The sequence below is a fragment of the Cyrtonyx montezumae genome, unplaced genomic scaffold, assembly GCF_038088225.1.
Source record: "Cyrtonyx montezumae isolate F1298 unplaced genomic scaffold, pur_monq_1.0 scaffold_15, whole genome shotgun sequence".
Classification (NCBI taxonomy): domain Eukaryota; kingdom Metazoa; phylum Chordata; class Aves; order Galliformes; family Odontophoridae; genus Cyrtonyx; species Cyrtonyx montezumae.
In genome coordinates this window covers 1,870,831-1,896,254 of record NW_027071881.1, presented here as the reverse complement: position 1 = coordinate 1,896,254, position 25,424 = coordinate 1,870,831, and the positions used below count along the sequence as shown (strand labels likewise).

Here is a 25,424-nt window from a genome sequence, read left to right as displayed (position 1 = left end):
GGGCACAGGGTGACCATCCTGCAGTTGGGATGCCATACCAATGCTTGTCCCTTCCCAAAATCAGTGGTGCTGTTTCCTTTGACTTGAGCAGGGACAAGATGACGCTGGCTTGTCAAGACCATAGGTCAGCAAAGATGTTATCCAGATCAGTTTGCACATTACCCTTCATAGTGCTGCACTCCTTCAAAAACAGTTCTTCATGTAATTAATAAAGCCATATTTTTTTTTCTCTGTTTTGCACGTAGCTGAATTTTGGAATAAAGCCGCTCTTTCAGGAGAGAAAAATCAGGGAACTGGTCTTATTATGTATCTTTGGGCCTGGAAATACTAACATCAACTTGATGAGCTGGCAGTCAGATTGTGTTCCAGCTCCTCTTTACTTGTTTTCATTTCTAAAATCTGCGAAACGTCGAAGATTTATAGTCCTTAATTTCACACTTGCAGGTAGGATTTAGTTTAGAGCACAGTATACGTGAGCTGTAAGAAATAGGACTCCAGCTTCCTGGGGCTGCAGGAATTGGCAATACCAACTTAATCTGAGTCTACCTCCCACAGAGAGGATGCAGGAAGGAAATGAAAAGTATATGTAAAGTTTTGTGTATTTATTACTTCTTAAAAATATTTTTCATGGGTAAAATCTGTCTTTAATGACACATTCAAAGTGCGGGGCTGAGAAGTATTGCATAGCTAATGCATTGTTTTCTTTCTGTTTATTCTGCAGAAAGGACAGAATTTCATTTTTTAGTAAAATTACCAGTGCTCCTTTATTATTCACAGGTCTTAAAACGCATGACAGGCTGAACTGCAGAGCCCTTGATTTTAATACCAGCTCCTTTGCGAAGCTAAACTGGTTTTCCAGCCCGCGACTTAGTGGGCCACACGGGTTTTACTGTAGTGTAATACATATTTAAAGCTTCTTATGGATGGCTATGTCTGCAAATAAACTCAGAGAGTAGAAGAGGGGTTGCACTGTGTTACCCGGGGCTGAGCAAGGATATTATCATAGGAGAGACCTGAACAAGAAGGGTGATGGTTCAACAGAGGAGTTGCATAGAATAGACATAAGCAGCTCCTGAAGGACAGTGGGGTTAAGAATCCAGCCCTCATTACGAGCAAAGAAACTCCTGGTTCTCTCATTTCCTTTCTGTGAACAGCAAAGACAGAGAACACTAGGTATTTAAAGCACTGTGTGTATTTAATGCACACGTAGCATTCAGGTTTAATTTATTTGTTTACTCTTTTTTTTCCGTCTGTGAACCCTTTTAGGGACTAAGCACCATGCATTAGCCTGGATTCAGCAAGGCAATGAATGTTTTAGTGTTTATAAAATGCAACTCCGAGACAGGGGCTGCCTTTTTATTTTAGACATTGAGAAGCTAAGTTCATAACTAAGGCTCTTAGGTGATGCAGCGGTAACAAAAAGCCGCATTGAAATTTCCCAATAACAGTTTTTATGAGGAAATTGGAAGGCTTACAGTCTGCGTGCAAGGCTGGCACAGAGGAAGCTGGGTTTCCAGCAGGCTCTCCACTTTATCCCCTTGCCACGCTCAAGACACAGGATTTGCCCTAAAATAAAGATCAAAATCTGATATTATGTGATTTATATTCCCATACTATATTCTCCACAATAAGTTGACAGGTGAAAAGTCTTCAGGAAACACAGGCTTGCCCTGTTGCTGTAGCCTGGCTCTGCCAATGCCTGTTGTATTTCTGATGGACTGCACTGATATTTCATTCAAAGCTAGGGCAACAAAAATGATTTCGTGAACTTCACAGCTCTTGAAAGATACTGCCATGCTAGAGTATGCGGTTGGAATTTTCTAAGAATATTCACATATGCATCCATTTAAACATGGATTTGTAACATGTAGGGCATCAACAGTGCATGGTGGTACATATTACAACTGCTGAGTCAAGGCCTGAACCACTGATTGAGCACCTGGAGAAAAGACCCAGTCAGCCCTGGGAGCACAGGTGAAGGCAATTCATCTGTATGACCAGAAGGGGTGGAGCCAGGCTCAACCCCTCTTAAACCCCATCTCAGGGCTGCCTGCCACTGAAGAAGGATCCCTTGTTGATTCCTGCCACAGTAGGCATTGTGGGGCATATACTTCATATACTTCATTTCATTTGGTCATCAGTAGGATGTCAGAAGGAGTGCAGCTCTGTTGTTGTTAGCTACATTGACTTGTCTGTCTGATGGGGTTCTTGGAGTGACAGGAGTCTGATCTCACCAGTTCTGGGCAGTGCTGAGGTTTGCTCATTTTGCTTGAATCCAGGAGCGTGGGGAATCCCAGCCTCCCAGCTGGGGCTGGTATCCTGGTTAGCAGTGCCTTAGCCTGGGAGTAGAGCTGCTGGGATGGTGCTTTCCCCCTGAGCAGGTGCACAAATAACCAGGAGTGCCCTGCTGAGTATTTATCCCCCAGGCTCAGTTTTGCAGATGTGGGTAAATGGATGCAAACAGGACCCGTTAAGGGATTGCCTGGGATTCTACAGAATGCTGGTGGCATTCCAAATCTACTCCAAACACACTGTGTCCTCTTAGAAGAGTTATATGGATGTTTTAATATTATAGCTTTTCACCCAAGTGTGATGCCTTTAACATGTATAAAATGCATAAAAGTTTATAATTGTATACGTGCACACATAGATGCATACAGGCAGACCTCACCAGGCACATCCCCACCGCTGGAAGCTGCTGAACTTCTGTAGAAAATCAGTCACAGCTCTACAATTTCATGCTTTATTATTTTTGTTACGTGTATGAGGGGAATTATAAGCCTTGTAATCCCTTTCTTAGTGCATAAAAAGCTTTAGATAACATCAAGATATGGCAGTGGAACAAAGCAAGATGCCGAGATATGCTAATGACCCAGGCATGGCACGGGGACTGCACCTGTGCCTAGCTCCCTGACATCCTACCATGTGCAAAGGAGGGGAGGTGAGAGCTGCAGGGAATGAGAGGGCAAGATGGGACTGGGATTTGGCCAGGTCCCTGCCTGTGCTGCCGTGAGGTCAGCATGCCTGGAACATCACAGCCATTCCATCCTGCCTGCTTGGACAAAGGCATCCAGAGCCAGCCCTGCATGTCTGGTTGGGTTTGCTGAGGAGCAGAGCTGGGAAGCAAACCTGCAGCAGGCTGCGTTGGAGATGCCCACGTGCTGTGTGCCATAACCGTGCTGTGAACTGTAGCAGACTGGGGCTCAGAGCTGAGCTGCACCAGGTATCATAACCAGCCTGAAAAGGCACAACCAAACAAACTGCCCCAGAACATTGCACTGTAGCAAACTGTGGTTCTTTTGTGGAGCAGCATTGTTCTTTGCATTTCATTTGAGTGCTGCCAGCTGAAAACTCTTTCCTTCTAGGTACTCGTGTCATACTGAACATGCACGTAGCTCCTTGTGGTAATTCCTTGCACCATCTTTTCCTCAAAGGCCCCTTTCTGAGTGTTAACCGTGAATTTTTGGTAGTGCTTTTGGACAAACTGAAACTGAAATGACTTTCTTTTTGAAAGTGCTTCAACAGAGATAATAAATCACCAGCAGCAATTGAGCTTTTTGCCACTGCAAACAATTGCCAGGTACCTCCTGGAGGCACTCCCTTCCTCTTGTATTGTTCCAACATCATCATTTAAAAAAAAAAAAGGATCTTGTCCTTTGTGCTTTTCCCCCCCTCCATACATGCACATCTCTTGTAGTGTGTTCATTTTTCAGTCTTGACTTTGTGCAAACACAATGTTGTGCTGCAAGCATTAAAAGGCAATTTAGTACTCAAAGGATTAAAAGCTCATGTTAAATTGAAGACTACACTTGGCATAAACATTAAAAATTGACAGAACACCCTACACATTAACTGCACCAGGGCTCCATAATTAGCATTTAAAAGTAAAACATCATTTCCTTACTGTTTCCTACTTACTCATTTATAATGCATTTATTATAATACAGATGTGAATATGAGGCTTTCCACTATTGTCAGTTAGTAAATACGTATCCTCCTGTTAGAACACGGGCCCATTTGGCGTACAGAGGGACCTGGGGTGGACTGAGTTGTTCCTCAGATCACAGAAGCTCGGTGGATTACACGGCTGACCCGTGCCTGATGCGAGCAGCCATGAGGAGCTCAGGCAGTGTGGGTGTGGATGGGCATTGGGTGGCGTGGGCAGATCGATGCACAGCTAACCCTGTAATGTGGAGAGTTGGTTGCAGACTGAAATACGAACGCAAACGAAGAAGAATGAGAAAGCAAATCTCATTAGGGAACGAGAGACTATCGAATGTTAAAGGGGTAGTAATATATTGACTTTTTTGGTTTGGATGAGGTGGTGTTTTGTTCACGCATACTAATGCAGAGCTTTCTTGTCATTAAAAATGGAAGGTATGACGGCCAGGCGCTAACTCAGCTGGGTTCTGTGCGTGTCTGGTTGAAGTCATGCACGATGCCTGCACAGCCGTGGCACTGCCCACACTGTTTCAGGCTTGGCCCTTCCTTCTGCATCCCCTAAACCCACTGTCCTCTACTTCCAAAAGTTTTGGGCTTCAGCCTAATCTTTTCTTTCCACAGATCCACAGCTCTGGACTCACTGAGCTGTTTAGGTCAGTGTGGGCATCACTTGGTCACAGTTGGCCAACAGAGTGTCCCCGTGTCACCACCTGGCTGGGCAAGCAGACCTTCCCATCAGGCAGTCACTGTGCCATGCCGGGCTGTCTGCACACTGGATGTGACCCTGTCCCACTGCAGCGGGTGGGTGTTCCCCACACTCAAAGCAATACAAAGGGAGCATCCATGCCACTCCTAGCAAAGCCCACCACTGCTTTTTCAGATCTGGCAGCACGCAGACAATCTGCAAAGAGCTGCACCATTACCTTTGCAGGCTCGCTGATGTGAGGAACTTCTTTCTTGTTCCCGGCATGAAACTGCAAATGATATCCCGCGTGCTGCAAGGTCAGCACTGGCTGGGAGAGCGTCCTGCGTTTTGTTGGGGCTCTGTGAAATGCAATTAGGAGCCCCTCTGCAGCCAGCAGGAGCCACGCTGAAAAGGAGAGAGGGGAAGAAGAAAGCCCTCCCCGCCATCCAGCAGTGCATCCGCTTTGAAGTTCTGGGCCATCTCTTGTCCCCCCCAGAGGGCCTTTAATCAGGACCTTTGCCTTGTCATCTGGGGAAGAAAAACCATGGCGCAGTTGGTGGGGTTGTCCCTGTGTGTGCTGAGAAGCGGAGGCTTTGTCAGACGTTACCACTGACCTGAGCACTTTGTTCCTTTGTCTCTCCCAGACGAGCGTTTGAACTAAAAAGAAGAAAACTCGGGGCTGCGCTAGCAGTATTTTAATGGGGAGCTGGCGACTCCTCGGCGGCCATCCTGCAGGCCTAGGGCACAGTGGTGGTGTTTGCTCTGAGCTTGCTGCAAGGAGCCCAGCTCTGGCTCAGCCTGCTGCCCATGCCCAGCCTGGGAGATGGCAGGAGCTCCTGTGGCAATGCTGCAGCACCGCTGAGCTGAACGACTTCATTATCATGCGATGGGCAATATTCCACAGGCAGATAAGCTCAGCTCGGCAATGATTAACGTTTCAGTTTTTGTTGTTTACACTTCAGGGCTTTATGAATGCATTACAGCTCCTTAAATAAATAGCCATGAAGCCCAACACCATCAGCGTCGGGCAGAGGAGTGGGGCCGCAGTGCTGGGCCGGGCAGGTTGCCGGTGTTCTGCTGGTAAAGAATCTACCCGAGCCACTTCCTACAGAGATTTTTACATACCTGCTGCAGTCTCGCTTTGCTATTGAAATATGTGCAGCTGGACTCGTACTATGACTTTTATTCCTGAGGCAGAGGCATAAAATAGTACTTGGTGCTTCTTAAGTGGTGTAAAATATTTCTAAAGTAACTCTTCCATCCCTGTTAAACAAACATTATCTCCTTACCCATTTTTTTTCATTCCCATTTCGATATGCTGCAGCTTTTTCCTACATTAAATCGGTTCCTCTTTAGAAAAAGCAAATTATTAAAAAAGGAGGAAAAAAGAGAAGAGATTTGATGAGAACAAATAGATTAATAACTAACTGTGATAATATCTGGCAGCCTTTCTTAGAGGTGTGTGCGGAGGGGAACGTGGAGCTCTATTATCAAAACAGGTTAAAGTTTTATCATGATTCTCTTGTATTATATTAGATTCTCAAAGCACACCTCGTGCAGTAATGCCTGGAATAATCCAGGCTGGTTATAAACGGAGTGATTAATCAAATCTCAGGTACAATAGCTCAGCTTTGGTATCAGTTCTGCTCTTTCTGTGACCCTCCCAGCATTAATTTTTATTTGTATTACTTTGTGTTTGTCCCTTTCTTCTTATAAGTTCAAGAGTTTATTTGGGAGTGAATGCCAAGCCTTCATTATGTTCCATCCCATTTATGAAACGTTACGGTACAACAGAAAGTAAACCTTCCTGCTCTCTAACGATAATGCATACAGCACTGCATACAACATGACTGACACAGTAATTAATAATAGAGGGACTTGCCACAATTTATGGGGGGACTCTGCAGCCATGGCTGTCACTGGGCCAGCTGAGTATTTCCGACTTCTTTGCTCCTCGGTAACTGTGGCTCAGCCCTTCAAAGCCTCTGCCCCTAATCCAGCGGAATGGAAGGAACTGCGCTTAAGTCTGAATGCCAGAACAGCCCCGTCAGCTTCAAAAGGACTTCTTTTTGCTTAAAGTTAAGCAGATATTTAAGTGCTTTGCTAGCTTAGGGTCAAAGTGTTCAGCACCTTGTTGGACTGAGTCTTATCTTCCTCCTCATTAAAGATACATCAGAACATTTGGCATGTCTTTATCAAGCTGCGAGGTGCAGCCGATTGACTTTCTGTGACAGCTAAAAGTGAAAGAGATCAAGGAAGCTCAAGAGACAAAGAAGTTGGGTTTTGTTAGAACCTTAGCAGAGAGAAAAATAGCTTTTGGGGAGCTAGTAAAAATTGTTCCTTGTGTTAAGAGGATTTTATTTCCAGAGGACTCCAGATCAGTATGTGTGGAGGGCTTCAGGTGTGTGGATGGGGCTGGAATGGAATAGCATCCCTCTGCTTCTTTTGCTGTTGGCTTTGGTGTGAGTGCTGCATCCTGCTGTGTCATGGTGAGGTGCGTCCCAGGTGAAGAGGCAGAATGAGCCGTGGGAGCCTTGGGGAAGGATTGTCGAGGTGCTCTGAATTTTGGCAAGTGGTTCAGACTCAGCAAGGTGCCCCACGGGCTTGGTACTGAGTGGAAGCAGATAACAGATGCACGGTGCGAGGTCGGCTGGATGATGTGAATCGATTCCCAACAATGCTGAGGGAGAAATGTTCTCCTTCGGCCAGTACATTGGCTTCATTAGTTCTCTGAATAGAAATGGAAAATTCATTGGCATTTATATTTCTGTTAATTACTGTATGAAGAAGATATTTTTACTAATGAACACATTTGGAGAAGTATTCTGCTGTTTGACACCCGTACCTGTCCCTGTTGTGAGCTGGGGAGCTCCATCCTCCCCACACACAACTCTGCACAAGGGCTGGCCTACTTTCCGCCTCCATTTCTTCCCCAGGAGGAGGCTTTTTCTGCTTGTGGCTTCTTTCCCACATCCTGAGCTCGGATGCAGCTAAAAAAATCCATTTCTAATAAAAAAGCAAGCAAACGATGCGAGTATCAGGTTTACATTTATCCTTATAAGGCACATCGGCAGTAAACGCACCTTTCTGCTGGGCTCAGCTATTAAGAGTGTTCTGCACGGTGGAGGAAGCATCTCCAGTGTTATTTTCAGGCTCAGTGATCTCATGGATGTGTCTGTGGGTTCCCAGTTATTACGGCATCTCGGAGGGGCAGCGTGGCGGTGGCGGCAGCGTCCCTGATGCTGCTAATTCACCGTCTGCCTCGGACCAGCTCCTCAGTGCTTCAAGTACAAACATCATTTCAGTTCTTAAGTAAAACTGAAGAAGTCTTTTCATCTTCCCATTGACTGGCGGGCTCCTTAAGTAGATCACAAGCTTTCTGCTGCTTTGTCTGAGCAAGGAGGAAAACTTTAATTGTTCCCATCTTCTAGTGCAGGTATTGATTAATAAAATGTATTAGCAAAGATCTCGGCCTACTTTTTGTGCCATCAAACAAGTGCTTAATGACTGTATTACTGCGAAAATGGCATCTGTTTAAAGCATTGGATTTGAGCCCCTTTGTGCTTCCCTTCCATTTGTTTCTTTTCCCTTATCCCATTATGAGCAATGAAGTTACTCCTGCCCTTCTGCAGCATCCTGTGGAAGGGCAGGGATGCAGGATGGGCTGCTGTGCTGGCCGCATGGGCAGCGGGGGCATTGGGCAAGAGGATGCCAGGGCCAAAAGGCAGTGTGGGAAACTGGGTGACCCGTTGCAGTGGGTGGGCAGGGGTGCTATTGTGATTTGGGAGAAGGCATGTTCATGAGGAACATCACCAACAGGGCTGGGTGAGGTAAAGAATGCTGCCTCCCACTCCATTTAATCCTTTCTCCTTTGGTCCTGTTCGTAGCATCTCACCTACTGTACACCCCTGTGCAGCCCCGTATCACACCGCACATCCCCATGCTCACAGGTGTATGCCACGCATAAAGTGCCTTTATTTTGCACATGCTGAGCGGCAAATCCATGCACATTGCGCTGGTTTACCGCTGGCTATCAGGGCCCCATATTCCTCACAGGTTTTTCTTAGCTCTTCTTGTGTTATGGCTGCAGCAACCTGAACATCCTGCCCTTTAGTAGCCTTGTAACGCCACTTCGTAGAACCACTGGATCGTTACGGTTGGAAAGACCAGTAACATCATCCAGTCCAACCACCAACCCATCACTCAGTGCCACATCTCCCCTTTTCTTGTACACCTCCAGGGGCACTGACCCCACCACCTCCCTGGGCAGCCTTTGCCACTGCATCACCACTCGTTCTGAGAAGAAATGTTTCCTAATATTCAGCCTGGCACAACTTCAGGTCATCACTTCTCCTAACTTGGTTCAGTCTCTGCAGTTTTCAGGCCAGTCTGGGTTTTACATCAAACATTTGGGTATTACAGCACTTGAGGGCTAGTACAGAGTTGTTAAGCCCTGACAACTGGATGCTCTCAGCCTGGATGCTTTCATCAGACCTCCCTTTGCCCATGAGTGCCCCCATGCTCCAGCCCCTCTCTCCAGCTGCAGCCACAGAGCTTCTTGTCACCAAGCAGCGTTCTTGCAGCACACTTCACCATCTGTAAATCTGGAATTAAGGCTCCATGTTTTATAGTGCCAGCACCAGGAAGTCCCACGCCTGCCACTGAACTGTGCTCCTGGTGACAGTAACAATTGTATTTTCTGTAACACTTAATGTATCCTGTACATGGATACTGAAGGTGGAGAGACAGGGTGCCATCCCCATGCAGAACCCTGAGATGCGCTGACATCTGCCATGTCCTGCAGCCCTGGAGCTGTGCTCCTGCCTGGGATCTGTGGGCAGTGCAGAGTGAGAATGCATGGGGCTGGAGCAGGAGCACGGATGTGCCAGCAGCCAGGCAAGGAGCCCGAGCCCTTCCTCGCCCTGCTCCCTGCGCATTCACAAATGTTCATCTCTGCCTCTCCTTTTTTCCCTCCTTCCTAGCGGCGATGACTGACAGATTAATATATGTCTAGCTACGTGTCTTAGAAATCAAAAGGAAGGTGCTGTCAGAATCGCTTGTCAGAAAATGAGATTAGGCACACTTGTCATTTGCTGAGGATTGCAGTCTTTCAGAGATAAGGTTGCATTTAATGAGTGTAAAAAGCCTCCTTGTGAAAAAGGGGGTGGTGCAGGGGAGAGAGAATGATTATTTTTCTGGTGTCAGCTGAGTGCTTTATCATATAACTTGATACTGTGGCACCCTGGCAGGCACTGATAATGGCTGCTGGGGCTATTGCACCTCTTCACTCGCTCCACAGCTTCAAAAGTGATGACTTGTTACCTGCTTTTAAACTCTCCTTGGATGTCGAAACCCACTGTCCTAAGGGAGAGAAGCAGAAGCGTGTACAGTGTGTTTTAAAGAAAGGCCTGTGAAAACACACAGCATAAAGGGAACGTGCTAAATGTATAGCCACTTTCCCCAGCAAACTATAAAGAATACTCAGCGGGTTTCACTGAAATATGGAACTTGTCTGACAAGTGAAGGATAACTAATGAGAAACAGAGCTGGATCCCACTGCAACCAATTGTGTTTTGTTATGGAAAATATTTATCAAGCTTTTTTTTTCTTTCATTTGTTAGTTCTCCTAACAGTGCCGTAATAACTCCTCTCATGTATGCTATCCCGGCTGTCTCGTGTGCATCTCAGTTATTCAAATCTGCAGTGGGGTTTTTTTGGTCATCGGTTGGATATTATCATACTGCACATTAATATTTCAGGTGAACGTTTCATTCATCACAGTAACGGTCATTCTTTTGCCAAGTTAATATCTTTGCAGTGTTTAGAAGTGGGCTAAATGTACAGATTTACTGCTCATAATGCGCTGTCTAAATAGGAGATGACAGTCAAGAATGGGATTTATCTGTTCAGCAGGAGGACCCTGCATTAGCTGTGTGGCTGTGCTGCAGTGTTTCCTTCCCAGGCACACCTCTTTTAGAATTATCCTCCGAATAATAGATTTCTGTTGTATATTCTACTCATCAAATGAGATGTGATTTTCATTATTTTGCTTGAATGTTAGAAAATGAAAGAAATTACTTGATTGGTTTCCGGTGCTGATTCAGCATTTCCTGGGCTAAAAATGACCTGGAAGGCAGAACAGGATTACGGCACACAATAATGGATGCTTTATTCGGTGGTAAGAAAGTCCCTTCCTCCAACGGAGGAGAAGAGAATGAGAAATACTTCTCTCTCATTAGTTGATTCAGCACACAGATATTGACAGACAAATTAATTTGAAATACTTCTTCAGTTCCAGAACTCACTAGCAGGCAGAAATTAGGGGAAGATAATGGCTCTGGCTGAAAAGCGGTGCGTTTATGAAGTGCGCTCACAGGAGCGCCAGTGGATGGGGAAGAATTTATAGTTTATCCTCTTATTTTGCGATAGGATCTTACAAATGTTCCCAGTTAAACTAAGGAGTGTAGGCAGCAGCTTAAGAGCCAGGCGAGGTCTCTAGCAGCGAAATCCGGCTGAACAATGCTCCAAAATCTGCTCGGTGACGCAGAGTTCCAACCGCAGGAAGGTGCGTGGAAGGATGGATAAAACACGTGTGTTTCCAGGTCAAGAAGCTGTAGCCTGGAGTCAGCTTGTGGATTCTCACTCTTTGTCATCCTCAGAAAGAAAGACAGACCCTTGGGGTTCCCCCAAAGGCTGTGTATTGTTCGGAGCAGCTGGGGGGCAGAGATGTGTTGTGCTTACAGAGCGGGGAAGGTGTCTTTTCCATTCAGGGAGAGGGTTCAGAAAACCATCCAACCTCCTCCAGCAAAGCCAGGCCACGTTCTGTCCTGGCAAGCAGTGGAGACCGCTCAGGATTTTATAGGGCCAGGCGCATCAGGATGGGGAAGAGAGAGCAGCCCCTATTGTTCCCCAAGCCCCAGTTTTTATCTTTGTTTCCATTTGAAACCAAAATCATAAAACTGCCTGCAGAGCGGTTGCCTTGCTGTTCCTATAAATGAGAATTCCAGCTTTTATGCTAATTCAGTTTCAGGTTTCTTTGAACCTGCAGTTTATGGGCCTCTGCTTAAAACTGCAATCTGTTCTGCATAAAAGAAGGGATTACAAAGTGTTTTAGTTTTGCGAATGCTGCAGAAAAATAAAAATAATAAAAAGAAAAAAAAAAGAAAAAAGTTGCGCCGTCATTAATACGCTCTGACAGAAGTTTTCTGCTTTGTCAAATAAAAAACTGTACGTACTCCTGCTGCCGGCAGAACGCAGTGGTGTCCTACAGCCCCGGTTTGCTGCTGGCGGGTGCAGGTGCTGCCTGTGCCCCCCCACCCCCTTAGCACAAAGCCTCTGAGTATGAGGGCACTGCTCCCCATGGGGCTGTGAGCGCACCCGGCCGCCCCACACTGCTTTTTGCTGACAGCTGTTGCTGCCCTTTATGGCATAATTCTGTTGTGGCAGTGGCTGTTTGGGTCGCTCGCAAGCACAGGTCCTTTTCTTGAACCTCTTTAGAGCATTAGGCTCTAAGTACTTTCTGCTTGGGACACGGTGCTGTTGCTCGCTGTTCAAAGCCATAAAACGCCGCTGATAGCTCCATAAATTCTTTTCTTGTGGAAAAGAACCTGCGTCTCCTGGCCAGTAATGTACCGAATTAAGTGTGTTTTCAAAGCGTGCTGGAGGACTTTATAAGGCACCGTAATCACGCTCTGAGCTCAGACACCGTCGTGCTTTCTGGAAAGATTAGCAGCTTATTGGAAACATGAACGTTTCCAGTCCTTCACAGAGCACCAAAGCATTGGAACATCCAGATTTTGCAGTGCCAGGAAAAAAGCTGTGGAACCTTCCAGGTGAGGCGAGCCTTGCCATCAGTAATTTAATCCAATATAATCTGCTGTAATTTCAGTATTCATTTGCTCGCAGCGCCAACAGTGGGTAATTCTGGTTTGGAAGCAGGGCACGGCTTGGAAGCGAACGCCTGCTCCCCTGCCCGGCGGCTGGAGGTCATTTCCATAAAGCAGTTGGATCTGAAAACCTCTTCCAGAGAGTGAAAGATCTCGGGTTCCCTTTTGATCCGAGTTCAATGCACTCCACTTGGCTGTTGTTGAGGCAGAAACGAATGTCGACGCTGACAGAGACCACAGACAGATGAAAAAAAAATGTTCTGGCAGAGTCCCACGTAGATAAGAGACGGAAGATTTCAGAAACCTATCTGGGCACATCCCAAATACGGCAAAGTACTGCTGTCAGGAGAGAGGGAAGCTTCATCCAGCAGCCATTGAAAACATTAGGAGGTGGTGTTGCTGTTTTTTCTCCCTTTGATTTAATTTGGCTTTGGGTGAATTCCTAAACCTCTCATTCTGAATTCCAGAAGGCATTTTGCGCATGCATAATGTTCTAGCAGGAAAACAGAGGTCCTCCACTTATCTCTAAGACACGAATAATGAGCATAATGAGGCCCGCAGCCCTGCCAAGAGACCTTAACAGCCTTAGGGAGAGGAGGAGGTAAATGCATTTCAGTTCTGTGTGCGCTGAAATTTCAGGTGTGGCATGTAGTTAATGTTTGAAAAATCCAGTACAGACAAGCCTGTAGTTTAATCCAGGCTGGATTTGATAAATTAAAGTCTTGCAAGGAGTCTCGGCTGTAATTAGCCCGGTTCTCACCATGCCGGGATGGAGAAAGTCTTGACCAAAGTGCCCTGGACCAGCTGCCATACCTCGGTGTTAGGCGTTCAGCTCCCTGCCCTGTGCAGCTCTGGGATCCCTGCAGCCCCGCAGTGTTGTGCTCACACCACCTTCCCAGCACTCGTTTCTTTCTTTCTGGTGGAGACTGAAAGCTTCACACAAGCCATAGGCCGAGCTCCAGAGACAGCTGCCAGCTGCACTGCCGGCTCACTTGGACGTGAGAGGTGGAATTGCCTCTCTGCAGGCACCGTGCTGCTCTGTGCCTCTGTTAGGTGCAGGAGTGTGGGAGATGCGACAGGCCGAGTCCATGCGAGGACCTTGCAGAAAGCCAGGGACAGCCCGGCCAAGGTGGACAGCTTTGGGAAGCACCGCTGTCGCTGTAGGCAGCTCAGCTTGGCCACCATGGTGAGGGTGGTTGGTGGTAGTCTGACCCACCTGGTGGGGGTGTGCTGAGAGCACTGTGGAACTGAGGGCATTTGTGGGTGCATTCATCTCCTCCCCCGCTGCTGTTCCCTCCGGGCGGTTGCCCCATTTCAGGTCAGTGCAACTGCAGCGCACATGCAGACTTTGGAAAGGCCAGAAAGCAGCACTGAGGAGGAGATGATGTTCTGAAATGGATCACGCAGTGGAGCTCTCAGCCACTACTGAGAACTAATGGCACACGGTCCTGTAGTTCCATGCTGGTGCAGGGTAGGAAGGCAGTGTGAGAGGTCCAAGCACCCCAGGGCCGTCCCTGCTCACCCCTTGCCTGCCCCAGCCCTCCTTCAGAGCCTCCAGCTCAGCTCCCAGCGCAGCCCAGTGGGGCACATCTCCATCAGCACCCCTCGCCCTGATTGCAGAGCCGCGCTGGAAGCTCAATGCAGTCGCAGGGCCCATCCTGGAGAGCTGCCCTCGCTCCTTCCCACTGCCCCGGAGCCATCCCGCACCCGGTGCTGCTCCCGGAGCGCGGCCGCCTCTCCTCTCCCCATCGTCGTATCTTACGGGAGACGCCGTTTGTCTCCGGCCCTGCGCTACATCGAGTGACCGTTTATGTACCAGCGTGGCAGTGCGCTGCTTTCCGCAGCGGCTGTCAGTGACGGCGCGCGGCGCTCAAGGAAAGCCTCCGGCGGTCCCGAAACGCACAGCGGTGCGGGAGCCGCCGCCGCGCCCTGCGGGGCTCCTCCCGAGCACCGCAACTTTCTCAGCGCCCGCGCTAAACTTCGGGACGGCTTTTTCTCCCCGAGGAGCTCCGAATGGGGAACGCCGCTCCTCCGCGCCGTGGGAGCTTCGCCCGCGGGCGGCGCCGGGGGCGGCGGCCGCGTCCCCCGCACGGAGAGCGGCCCCGGGCCGGGGGCGGAGCGGCCCCGCGGCGGTTCGCCGGGCCCTGACGGGGCGCGGGGCGGGGCGGGCGCGGAGGGCGGAGCCGGCGGGGGCCGGGTGGGCAGCGCCGTCGGAGCGCCGCGCAGTGCGGAGCGGAGCGGCGGCGGCGGGAGGCGGCTGGGGTCTGCAGGAGCGGGCGGAGCGGCGCGGAGCGGAGCACTCCCCCCCCCACACACACACCCCCAACCCCCGGGATTATATTGCATTCCAGCGAGGTGGTGCTTCGGAGGGGCCGGAGGAGCTGGGGCCGCTGCTTCTGCCCGATGGAATTCACCTGAGCGCGGGAGGGACGGTGCCCCGGCGGGAGCCCGCTTTGTCTCGGGAAGAGGACGGGCATGACTTTTTAAAACCAACCCACCGGCCGAACAAAGCCACCCCCCCCCCACTCCCTTCCCCCCTCCCCCCCTAAAAAAAAAAAGAAAAACCATCCGAAAAAAAAAAAGAACAAAGAAACAAAAAAAGACCAAACAGAAGACAAAATAATAATAATAACAATAAAGGCAGAATCCCATCCGAGCGCGGGAGGGGCCGCGCCAGCCCGGAGCTGTGCCCCGCGGACGGAGCAGCGCCCGGAGCCGTGGGACCGCCGGAGCCGCACATGCGTTCCTTTGTCCTGGAGCCCCGTTAGCGCCCGCCGCTGCCGCTCGGCTCCGGGATCGGCTCGGCGGGGCTCCGCCGCCCCGAGGATGCCCGCCGTGCGGCCCGGGGCTGCCCGCCGGCCCTGAAGGATTAGTTGGGGTTATCGCCGCGGGATTCGGGGCGAACCGCTGTGGATCGGAGTTGCCCTCCCGCACCGCCATGAGTCCGGGGCCGGCGGCCCCGCTTCGCCCCGAGCCCGCAGGTAACGCCGCGCCGGGGAAGGGAAGCGTCGCGTCCGCGGGAACGACGGCGCGGTCCTCCGGCCGGGAAACGTTCCTTGGGTCTCTCCTTATTTCCCTTTTCTGCTTAATTCTTTCTTTATTTGCTTATTTATTTATTCGTGTCGGGAGCTCAGAGCTTGGCCGAGTTCTTTTATATCGCGTCGATGAGGATCATCGAGCAGCCCGCGTACCGGGGATGGGGGGAGGGGGATGCCCGCATCGGGGCGGCTCCGGCGGGACCCGTCCGGCAGCGCGGGGCCGTGGGGGGGGGGGGGGTTGGGGGGAGCGCAGCGCTCAGCTGTCCGTGCACAGAGCGGAGCGGTCCCGCTTCGGCCCCGCCGCCTCCCGCACCCGGCACGGGGATAGCGGCGGTCTGCGCGGCCGCTCGGCCACGCGGGGGAGGTTTGAGGTCGGTGCTGCGAGGGCGTAGTGTGCTCCTTCTGCGTTATTACCGAGTTGTGTTCTCTTTTTCCTTTTTTGTTTGTTTAATTCGCGTGGCTTTTGTTTTTTGGGGGCTTTTTGTTCGGTTTTGTTGGGGTCTTTTTTTGCCCCTTTTAGTGCTCGTGGTGCGAGCGCCCGGGCACGGAGACGTAGTGGTCGCAGCGAGAGGGATGCTGCGCTCTTCTGCTGTCAGAGATCACCTCTGCTGCTGTAGCAGTTGTGCGTAACCCTGATCTCTCTTTGGTATTTAAAATGAAATCTAAAAGTAGTGGAAAAAGGTGAAGTTCCAGCTCAGGGTGAGGCGGCGTGTGGTTGTTTGCACGCTAAGCCCGGTAAGCAAAAGCACCGCCGCTCGTGTTTCAAGTTGCTGCTCCGCTCGGCAGCGTGTGGTCAGCAATGCAAAATGGGGTTCGCTCCCGGGAGGGCTTTTGTCTGCGTGAGATGAGTCCCTCTCTGTGTGGTCATCGCCTCCCGATCTGCTCACGAGCGATGCTCACGCGGAGCGCTTTGTGCGCCGTGCTACGTCCGAGAAGTGCCACTTCCCCGTTTCACAGCAGTGTGCTCGGCGCTTTGTGCGATGGGACCGGCAGGATTTCCCCTGGAAAAACCGAAGCTGAAAAGCAAACGCTGGGTTTATTGCTGGCGACGGAGAGAACTTCTTAAAAAACACGCAAACGGTATTTTTCCCCCTCTTTTTTGGTGTTTGCACAAACGGAGCAAGTGGGAAACTGACAGCTTCCGTGCGCTGTTTGATTTAGAAACAGTAAAATAAAGTAACACTTGAAGCTGTAAGAGGGTTTTTTTTGTTGTTGGTTTTTTTTTTCCTTCTTTCTCCCGGGATAGATTTTTTTTCCGAAAAGAAAGAATGCTTTGGAGAGTTTCTGACTTCTGACAGAAGCTGCGTTTGAGAAGGGAACAGCAGAGGAAATTCACTGGAAGCGGTGGTTATTCCCCATCAGAGAGCGGGGCTGCTCGGGGCGGCTCTGAGCGTGGCATAGTTTGTTGGGCCAGCACCGGGCTGCTCGTTGAAGCACATGGCTTTCCCAGTCTCTTCAATTTGTGCATTATTCACATATTTTCATTAATTTAAGGAAACTCATCACTGGGTCATAAATCCATCAGTGGGTAATAAATCCAGTGTTTACAAGGTATTTAATCAGGAAGAAACACACCAGCCCAGCTTTAAAATAAGCCAATGCTCATCTAAAATCTGCCTGGAAGCCTGAAAAAGAGTGCAGCGATTTTTTTGGAGTTCATTGTGGACATCTTTTATGTCGTTAACTTGAGGGCGAGCAGGTTATTGCAGCACCCTGTTTCACTTTGAGCTGCATCTGCTCGTTTCGCAGCTGGTCATTCCACGCCCAAGTTCCTGGGCAGGTGAGATACCTGCCGTGTGTTGCTTGTCTGGATGGTTTTTCTCCAATTTGGAGTTCAGAAATCCCTTCAGCCAAAAATGATGGCCCACTTTTCAGACAGACAGTGGTTTTTGATTATTTGAGCCAACGGTTTCTATCAGAAGACTGAAATCTTCCCCGAGCATTATGTTTTCCCCCGTTGGTGTGATTCTGCAGTAGAGTACCTTTATTTCTGTGTACTTTCAGAGCAGGCTGTCAGCAGGGTTGGGTCCAAGAGAGACTTCAAAACCGAGCTCTCAGCGTTCAGTGGATGTGGAGATGAGTGTAGGCGGGAGGGGTGTATGTGTGTTTGCCTCCGTGTGTGTGCACCGCGTGCACATCTGTACACAGATTCATAAATGTAATGATTTCTGCATCTGCACTCACAGTGTCTGTGAAGTGGACATTTGCAGTGTGCCCTTTCCTGTTAAGTTTTAGAGTAGGGGGGCTCAGCATTTTGGTGTGAACCTTAAAAATGCATCTTTTTAACAATAGGGCAAAGGACAAGCCATCGTGCTTGCAGAACAGCAACAGTAGACAAGGTGCTCAGGCAGCTTCAGGAGGAAAACCTTCCCCAGATAAAGGTGGCTTGATGAGAGATAGAAAGGACCATTAGTTTGAGCAGAGCGTGGTGTCAAGAATCAATCACTTAGACAAGGAGAAGCCCTGTGTGGAAATGCACACTGCGCTAAGTCTGACAGTGGCTTTAATTTTCAGGAGGTACCTAAGAGCAATTGGTGAGATTGCCACCCTAAGTTACTGGTGCTGGTGCAGTCGGGGTCTCCAAAAATACTTAGGAAATTTAATTTAGGAACCAGCAGCTCTGTGAATCCCCAGTGCTGGGTTCTGCTTGGCAAAATCACGGCTCGTATCGGTCGCAAAATCAATACTGGAATGTAGCGGGTAATTACGGTACGAAAATGCAGTTTGTGTGCGGCTGATGCACGGGAATATAAACTTAAATATATATATATAGCATTAAATTGAATCTTTCCAAAGAAATATCTGCACTGCAGGGCGGCGAAGCACAGCCAAATAGCACCACCTCATGGACGTTCCCTTCGGAGCCCGTGGTTTCCATCAGCTCCTGGGCTCTGTCACCTGATTTGTTTCTCTGAAATGTGTACACATCTCCGCGCGTGTGTCGATGTAGCGCCGTACCTTTGAAATGCATCACTCGAAGGAAACGTAACTTTTCTCTCTCTCTCTCTCTCTTTTTTCTTTTTTTTTCTTTTTTTTTCTTTTTTTTTTTTGTTTTGTTTTGTTTTGTTTTGTTTTTCTATTGGTTTTTCAGGCATCTGATGCCAGCTCTGAAAAACTGTTCAACGCTGTTACAAATAAAGGTAAGACCACAATTCGCATCATCAACGTTTGTTTTTCCTCCCCCCCACCCCCCACCCCATGCGTTTCTTTTCACGGCAGTTTCAATGGGGATGAAATGGGGCTTGTCTGGCAGAAACGTTGCAATCCTCTTATTGGTGCTTTTCATGTTTTCTCTTGGTTTCAGACGTGTTCTGTGTGCTTGATAATTGCTTTGCTTGAGCAACATAAAATAAAGGCTTTAAATAATGCAGTGCCTGCCAGGTCAGAATTAATTTAAATAACAATATTAGGGGATGGTTTATTTTACAAATGGCTTTAATTTAAGCTCATTTAAATAACTGTAAGAGTTTTCAAAATGTTTTAACTTGATTGTTACTCATCAGCTCCGTGATAGACATGGAATTATGAATAGCCAATTTGCACTGCTGACAGTAATAACCAGCCAGCGTTTAGTATTCACAGGATAATAGTCATAAACCATGGCTTGCTGTGCTGCGTGCTTTCTGTAGAGTTAATAAATGATATAGAGGGCCACATTTAAATATTCAGTATCCCATTAATTTCCTCCAAACAGCAATCTAAAGAGAGAGTGGCTAATGATATAACAGTACATTAAGGGAAATCTCGCCCTAAATCAGTGCCAGTGAGCTTCTGTGCGGAGCCTGTCCTGAAGCAGCGTTGTTAGAAAGGCTGTGGGGGTGTGTTTATTTATTTATTCCTTTATTTATTGCAGTGTTTGGGGGTTTTTTGTTTCTTGATGGTTTATTTTTGTTGTGTTTTTGTTTTTGGGTTTGGTTTGGTTTGGTTTTTCTGCAAGGAGGGTTGAGGGAGCAGCTTCCAGACATGAGTTGTGCCGGTGTGTATAACTCAGAGCCTTCAAAATGCGTCAGCTCTTTCTGTTCTTCACCCACTGTCCTACTTCTCAATGGCAGCATGTACTGATTGCCCAGTAAATGGGACTGCAGACCCACAGTGTTTGAACTTAGTGTGGTTTTTAGAACGTTTGAGTCAGTCTCAAATCAGCAGATTTGATGAATTTGGTGTTCAGGTCTCTTTTGTTGGCTGTGTGCGGGTTGGCTTTCTGTTGGGTTGGGTTTGTCATTCTGGTGGGCCGTTCAGGTGTTATTCCATGTGTTTTGATCCCACAAAGCAGTTTAATTGGGGATGAGCTGTTAGGTTGAGGTTCCCATGCCGACGCACCGTCACTGCAGAGGTCTGCTGCTGTTGTTGAATCATGTTTAATGGCGTTACGGATCCGTGTTCCCCATTTTTTCTGTACTCTCATCATTTGGTAGCCCTGTGTGGATGGATGACCTCGGTGGCCTAATGGGGTGATCTCACTTGGCAAGCTGATAGATCCATTCGATTTAATTGAATGTATGGCTTGCCCCCAGCCCCTCCACAGCCTAAATAAATTAATAAATAAGGAAGAATTGCACATTTGGGTGACCCACGCTGCTTGTGGACACATCAGGCTTCGGGGAGTTGGCTGCTGCAGGGCCTGGCAATGGGGAGGGGGGTCCTCTGCTCTTCCTCCCCTCTTCAGTTGGGACCCAGCACGTTTCCCACAGCCCGAGTAGTGTTTACTTACCCAGGTTGATTCGTGGCATCTCTTTGGTTGTGAGTAGCCATGCTTGACAGGGAGCCTTTTCTTCCGAGGTACTTTTCTTTGGTGATTTAGTTCCCTTGAAAGGATTAGGATTTCTTTGTGTAGCCTAAAATCAACATAGGCTTTTCTAAGCTTTGCTTGAGAAACCGTACACAAATAAGCTTTTTAGTTGATGGCAGATTATTCCTTTGCCCCTTATTTCCATCAAAATGGCGGCTTTCTTTTCTCCTCCCGAGTTTCCCCTTAAAGCCATATGCTAATTCCTGTTGGTAACATGAATGACAAGGGGAGAATCAATGCAAATCCAGGTGCGGCCGAACCAGGCTGACTGGTATTCTCTTTTTATTTTTTTTTCTCCTTTTTCTTTTTTTTTCCACTGGGAGAAAGAGATTAAGGGGAAAGAGGGCGGAAAAAGCATCGGGGAACAGTTTTGTTAAAGGGATTAGCATTCAGACTGCTAAATATCAGGAAAAGAGCCCCCCCCCCAAAGATCCCTGGTTGGGGATAATGTCAGTAATTGCTTGCAGCCAGGTGCAGGGGCTCTCCAGTTGTCGTGGGGCTATTGCCTTCTCTGAGATCCTGCCCCTGGGATGGCTGATGACTGCCCGGTTGCTGTCAGTTTGATATATTCCAAGTTCAAGTTCTCTCCCTGCAGTTCAGCCTGTTTGCTTCGAAGCCAGTTCTTCCCCTCTGCCGTCCGTGGCTGCTTTTGCCAAAAGCAATAAAAGTCGCTCATCAGAAAGGGTCAGGTTTGCATTGGGTAAATCATCATGAAACCTCCCTGGCTGGGAGGGCCTGGACCGACAAGTGTGCCGTCCCTCCTGTCTGGAGCCATCCTGCTCGGCATCCCTCAGCTTCCTGTGTTTCACACATGCTTTTTATCTTGCCACTTCTGTTTTTGCAGAATTCTTGGCAGCTTAGGTAGCAGAATTTACAGAACTGATGTATTCACAAAGTGGGTAAAAATCCTGAAGCGTGGTTGGGTTTGTGTTGTTCAGTTGTGGGCTTCGGGGCAAACAATGAGGTGAAGCTCGAGGTGTGTGGGATTGTTATGGATGTATAGTGGGAGCTTGTCCCTTCCGGAGTCAGAAACAATAATAATTTAAAAATCCAGGACAGAGTTAATATTCCCTCCCTAAGCCTTCTTTGAAGACGGGGAGGAAACCCATCAAAGAGAAGTCTCCCGTCATCCACTTAGGAGCTAGCTGCCCTTAGAGCTCAATGGGAAAAAGACTTTTGAGTTTTGGGATGCTCCATGGGCACTGAAGCCCCTCAGGGCTGGGCTTTGTGTGGCAGCAGTGGTGAATGTTTGGGAGGGCTGGGGTGTTCCCATCAGCTCTTTGCTGCCAGTGCTCCCTGAGGAGCCCCTGCTCTGCACTGGGTCTGAAGCAGAGCCGGGGACTGGAGCGGGAGGTGGCTTAGTCCCCAGGGCAGCAATTGCTGTGGCTGCCGCTGAAATGAGCAGTCCCTGGTTGTGAGCCTGAGCGGGAATTTATGTTGCAGAGCTTTAAAATATCTAGGAAAATGATTCCCACTGAAATCTAGTGGCTATGCTGGAGGTAGGCACCCTCTTCATGAGGGAGGAACGAAGAGGAGCTCATCGCTCGTCTGCAGCAACCCTCCGTCCCCCGCGCCGTGCAGGCTGTGCCTTCCAGCTTCGGAATTGCTACTTGGAGTCTTTGGAAGAACATAACTTCCCCTTACCATCTGAGAGCGTCAACCTTAACGCTATTAATCCTGGCCAAAATGCAGGCTTTTGTTCATGAATTTTTGTAGCGTGACTTTCCAGCATAATTAAATTCCATTATCTTTTAATAATTTAAACAGACACATCTGAAGATGTAGAGCAGGCAGCTCCTACTACTGCTGCGTATTTAATTTATGTTAAGTCCTTCCTACGTACCCTTGGAAAACAGCTTTTCCTGGAGGGAGAAATGAGTCCCAAAGTGATGAAGTTTCATTTGTGCTGTATATTGAAGTTTGCCTTTGATCAGGAACACAATTGGGCTGTTACAGCTTTTTATGTTCAAATTGTTTACAGGATGTTCATGTAAACTTTATGAATCCTTCTGCTTCGCGGCACCACCAGCTGTCAGGGAAATATTTATATTCTCAGCTGGAGGTAGATCAAGGCGTCTGGGTTACTAGTCCTCACTGGTGGCTGCAATACCAGCTGGATCAAGCCCTGGCTTTTAGGTGGTTCTACAGCAATATCCTCCCCTGGAAGAACAGACATATTGGTTTTTTTTTTCCCCTCGTCTTTCTTTGGGGAATCATTTCTTGAGGATCTTCTGCGCATCTGTTTCTGTAAACAAGCAGGGAGCTGAAGCTGGCATGTGCTTTCCTTGTTGGTCTGATCCACAGGAGATTCTCGGCTGTGGAGGAGCGCTCAGCCACAGCCCCTCCGCAGCCCACTGAGATCTGACTGCGTCTGCTGCCGCTACACAGACACTGTAGTGCCTCATTTATGTGACCCCTGTGCCAGAGCACTGACTGCTGCTTCCCTCCTGCTTTCCAGGAGCCCACAGGAACCTCTCTAGCATCCCGAGTCACTCAGTGCACATCCTCAGCTTCTGACTTTTTGGGGTCTACTGTGTCTTCTCACCAACTCACTTAATCCCAGGCTGTGTTTAGGGCCGTGGACTGGTGCCAGTGCTGTGCAAGCCCGTGTGTTGGCCAGCAGACCTCAGGGACTGCTGAGGTCTCACTGGCACAGTCCCACAGGCTTCTCTTTCTGTGGCTGTTACAGTGACAGCTGTCCCAAAATGATGCCCAGACATGATGTGTCCTTGCCTTCCAGTGGAGACCGAGGTGGTGGCTTTGGATCACACTGTTACCCCATTTCTTGGGTTTCAGATGGCTTCTCAGTATTCTCCATACAAAAGTTCAGTGTCTCATTAGCAAAGGATTGAGCTCTGTGAAAAGCCTCCTGTTTTGAGGACCTGGGGTTGCTTGTACCAGCGGGTTAGATTAGAAGAAATGTTGCATCGCTTCACTGTGGCTTGCAAGTCAGGCAGACAAAAGTCGATGCCTGTCTTGAGACAGTCCTTTGTTCTGCTGCACAAAAGAGCAAGGCAGTTATTTCTGTTCCACGAAGGCTTTATCTGAGCGAGGAATTTGTTGCATAACTTCCCCTACGGCTGCATCTCCTGTGCACAAACTGCTCCTGCCCATCAGTGTGCTTCCTGTGCCCTGTCCTTTACCTGCTGCAGGGATGTTGGCTGTGGTAGGGCAGTCGGTGGGGTTGGCCGTGCTGCGGGCTGTAATGGCAATTCTGTAACTGCAAGAAAAGGTTCCTGTAACATGATGAACCCAGCATGCCCCAAAAGACAGTAACAGAGAGAGAACCTCTTCCAAACCCTTTCCAATTCTTAAAGCCTAAAGCTTACAATCTTAGGACACAGGAATCTTGCAAGGCTTCTAAATTCATCATTCAGAACTAAACTGAACCGTAAGATAACCAGACTGCAGGCTTGGGTGTTTCTTAACCAAAATAACTGCAAGAGGCGGTTGGCAGCAGTGCTCTGGGAAACTTCAACCACTTGAACTTGACACAAGTACCCTTCGGTCTCAGGTGGTGATTGTTTCCTTTAAGTTCTTTTCAAGCCGTTGGTTTTAGCAAAGTCAAATGATTCCAGTCATATTGTCAGCAAAGTGACAATATTTACTAACGCATAATTGTGTCTGCTCTGGAGAAAGTATTTGTTTTACAGATTAAACTGTATTTGATTTTCTTGGAAAAGGCTTATCGGCTTTGGGCTGCAAAATAACCAGTGGTAATCAATTCAAAATAAGGTGGAAAACTTCTTAAGGATAAGAGTAGCTCGCTGACGAGGCTCCCACCGTGACATACCTCCAGAGGAGTGCAGTCCAGGCTGAAACGTGGCATGAGGTTTCATAAACGGGGCATCCTGCGTCTGCATCCCTCTGTATCTGGCCTGCTGCTAGTCTCTCCCTTGTAGTAAAATGTTGTTTTCTCTGAAAATGTATGTTTATTTAACTAAGTCTCTTTTTGCTTCACAATCTGGATTCCATTCAGTCAGTTACCACTCCAATTAACTAACAATTATTTAACATTAACAGTAATTACAGACGCCAGTTAAGCGCCTACAGATGTCAACTGTTAGCTTTGTACCTAATCACTCAATGAAATGGAGAAAGTTCAACAAACATCAATTAGCCAAGCAATTAGTATGAGGTAGGAGAGAGCATGTTATCATGTGTGAGCTGATTCAATTTATTTTATTTTGTCGGTAAAGCACACACACGCAGACAAGCAGCGGTAAGTCGCTGAGATTAGATAAAGCTGTATTGTTTTGCTGTTTGTACAAGGCTTTTCCCCTCCTCTTCTTTCCTGTACGCAACTTAAATGTGCTTTGCCAGGCAGCTGTTATCTTATCGACTGCATTGCGTTTCAATTGGAAAAGCGCAGCGATGTGGCTTTGTGCAGAGGCAGAGACATCAGGTTCAGATGCAGCTGCCCCAGCAGCACTGCCCTGCAGCACAGCTGCTCCCAGCCTGGCTGCCCCTGCCACCCAGCGAGCTCACACATCACAGTGCCTGCACGGCACCATGTCACACCCCCTCTTCACAATGTCTTCCATCCAAATGCTGCTGTTTTTTTGTTTTTGCAGTAAAACTCTCCGAAGCGTCTCACGCCCTGCAGCTCTGTTTCAGCCTTGCCACTCCATGACAGTAGGAGTTTTCATGGGGACTGCTATATGAATCATGCTTTTTTTCTCCTTATTTTTTTTTCATGTGGAAGTCTTCATAGCTGCTTCAGAAATGAGAGTGAGCAGACCTTTCTCTTCCCGTTTTTGATTGTCCCTCGAACAAGAACGCCTTCATTGCAGCGCCGACATACTTTAAATGTTTCTCCACATAAAACGATCCCACAAAGTATGATATTATTTTATCATGCAGACTGCCCACAGGAGTCAATGGAGCTCTTTGAATTAGTCATTGTTTTCCGGAGTGTGGGAACAGGCGTGGAAAACCACAGGCAGATCTCTCCCTCGCTTTCCCAAGTCTCAGCTGTTTTTTTTTGTGTGTGTGTTTTCTTTTTAGAAAAACACACACACACACAGTCTGAACATGTGAAGAAACCCTTCAACGTGTGACTTAAGTGCAATAATATTTGTCTG

At 48.3% G+C, this 25,424-nt stretch overlaps 1 protein-coding gene across 1 annotated transcript in view; it reads left to right on the top strand.

Moving 5' to 3' along the window:
• The window catches only part of AUTS2 (activator of transcription and developmental regulator AUTS2), a 659,029-nt gene that overhangs the window by 575,788 nt on the left and 57,817 nt on the right, over window positions 1-25,424 (top strand). The window contains exon 6 of the mRNA XM_065731703.1: window positions 18,643-18,691. Coding sequence (XP_065587775.1) covers window positions 18,643-18,691 — 49 coding nt within the window. The remainder of the gene's footprint in view (window positions 1-18,642; window positions 18,692-25,424) is intronic.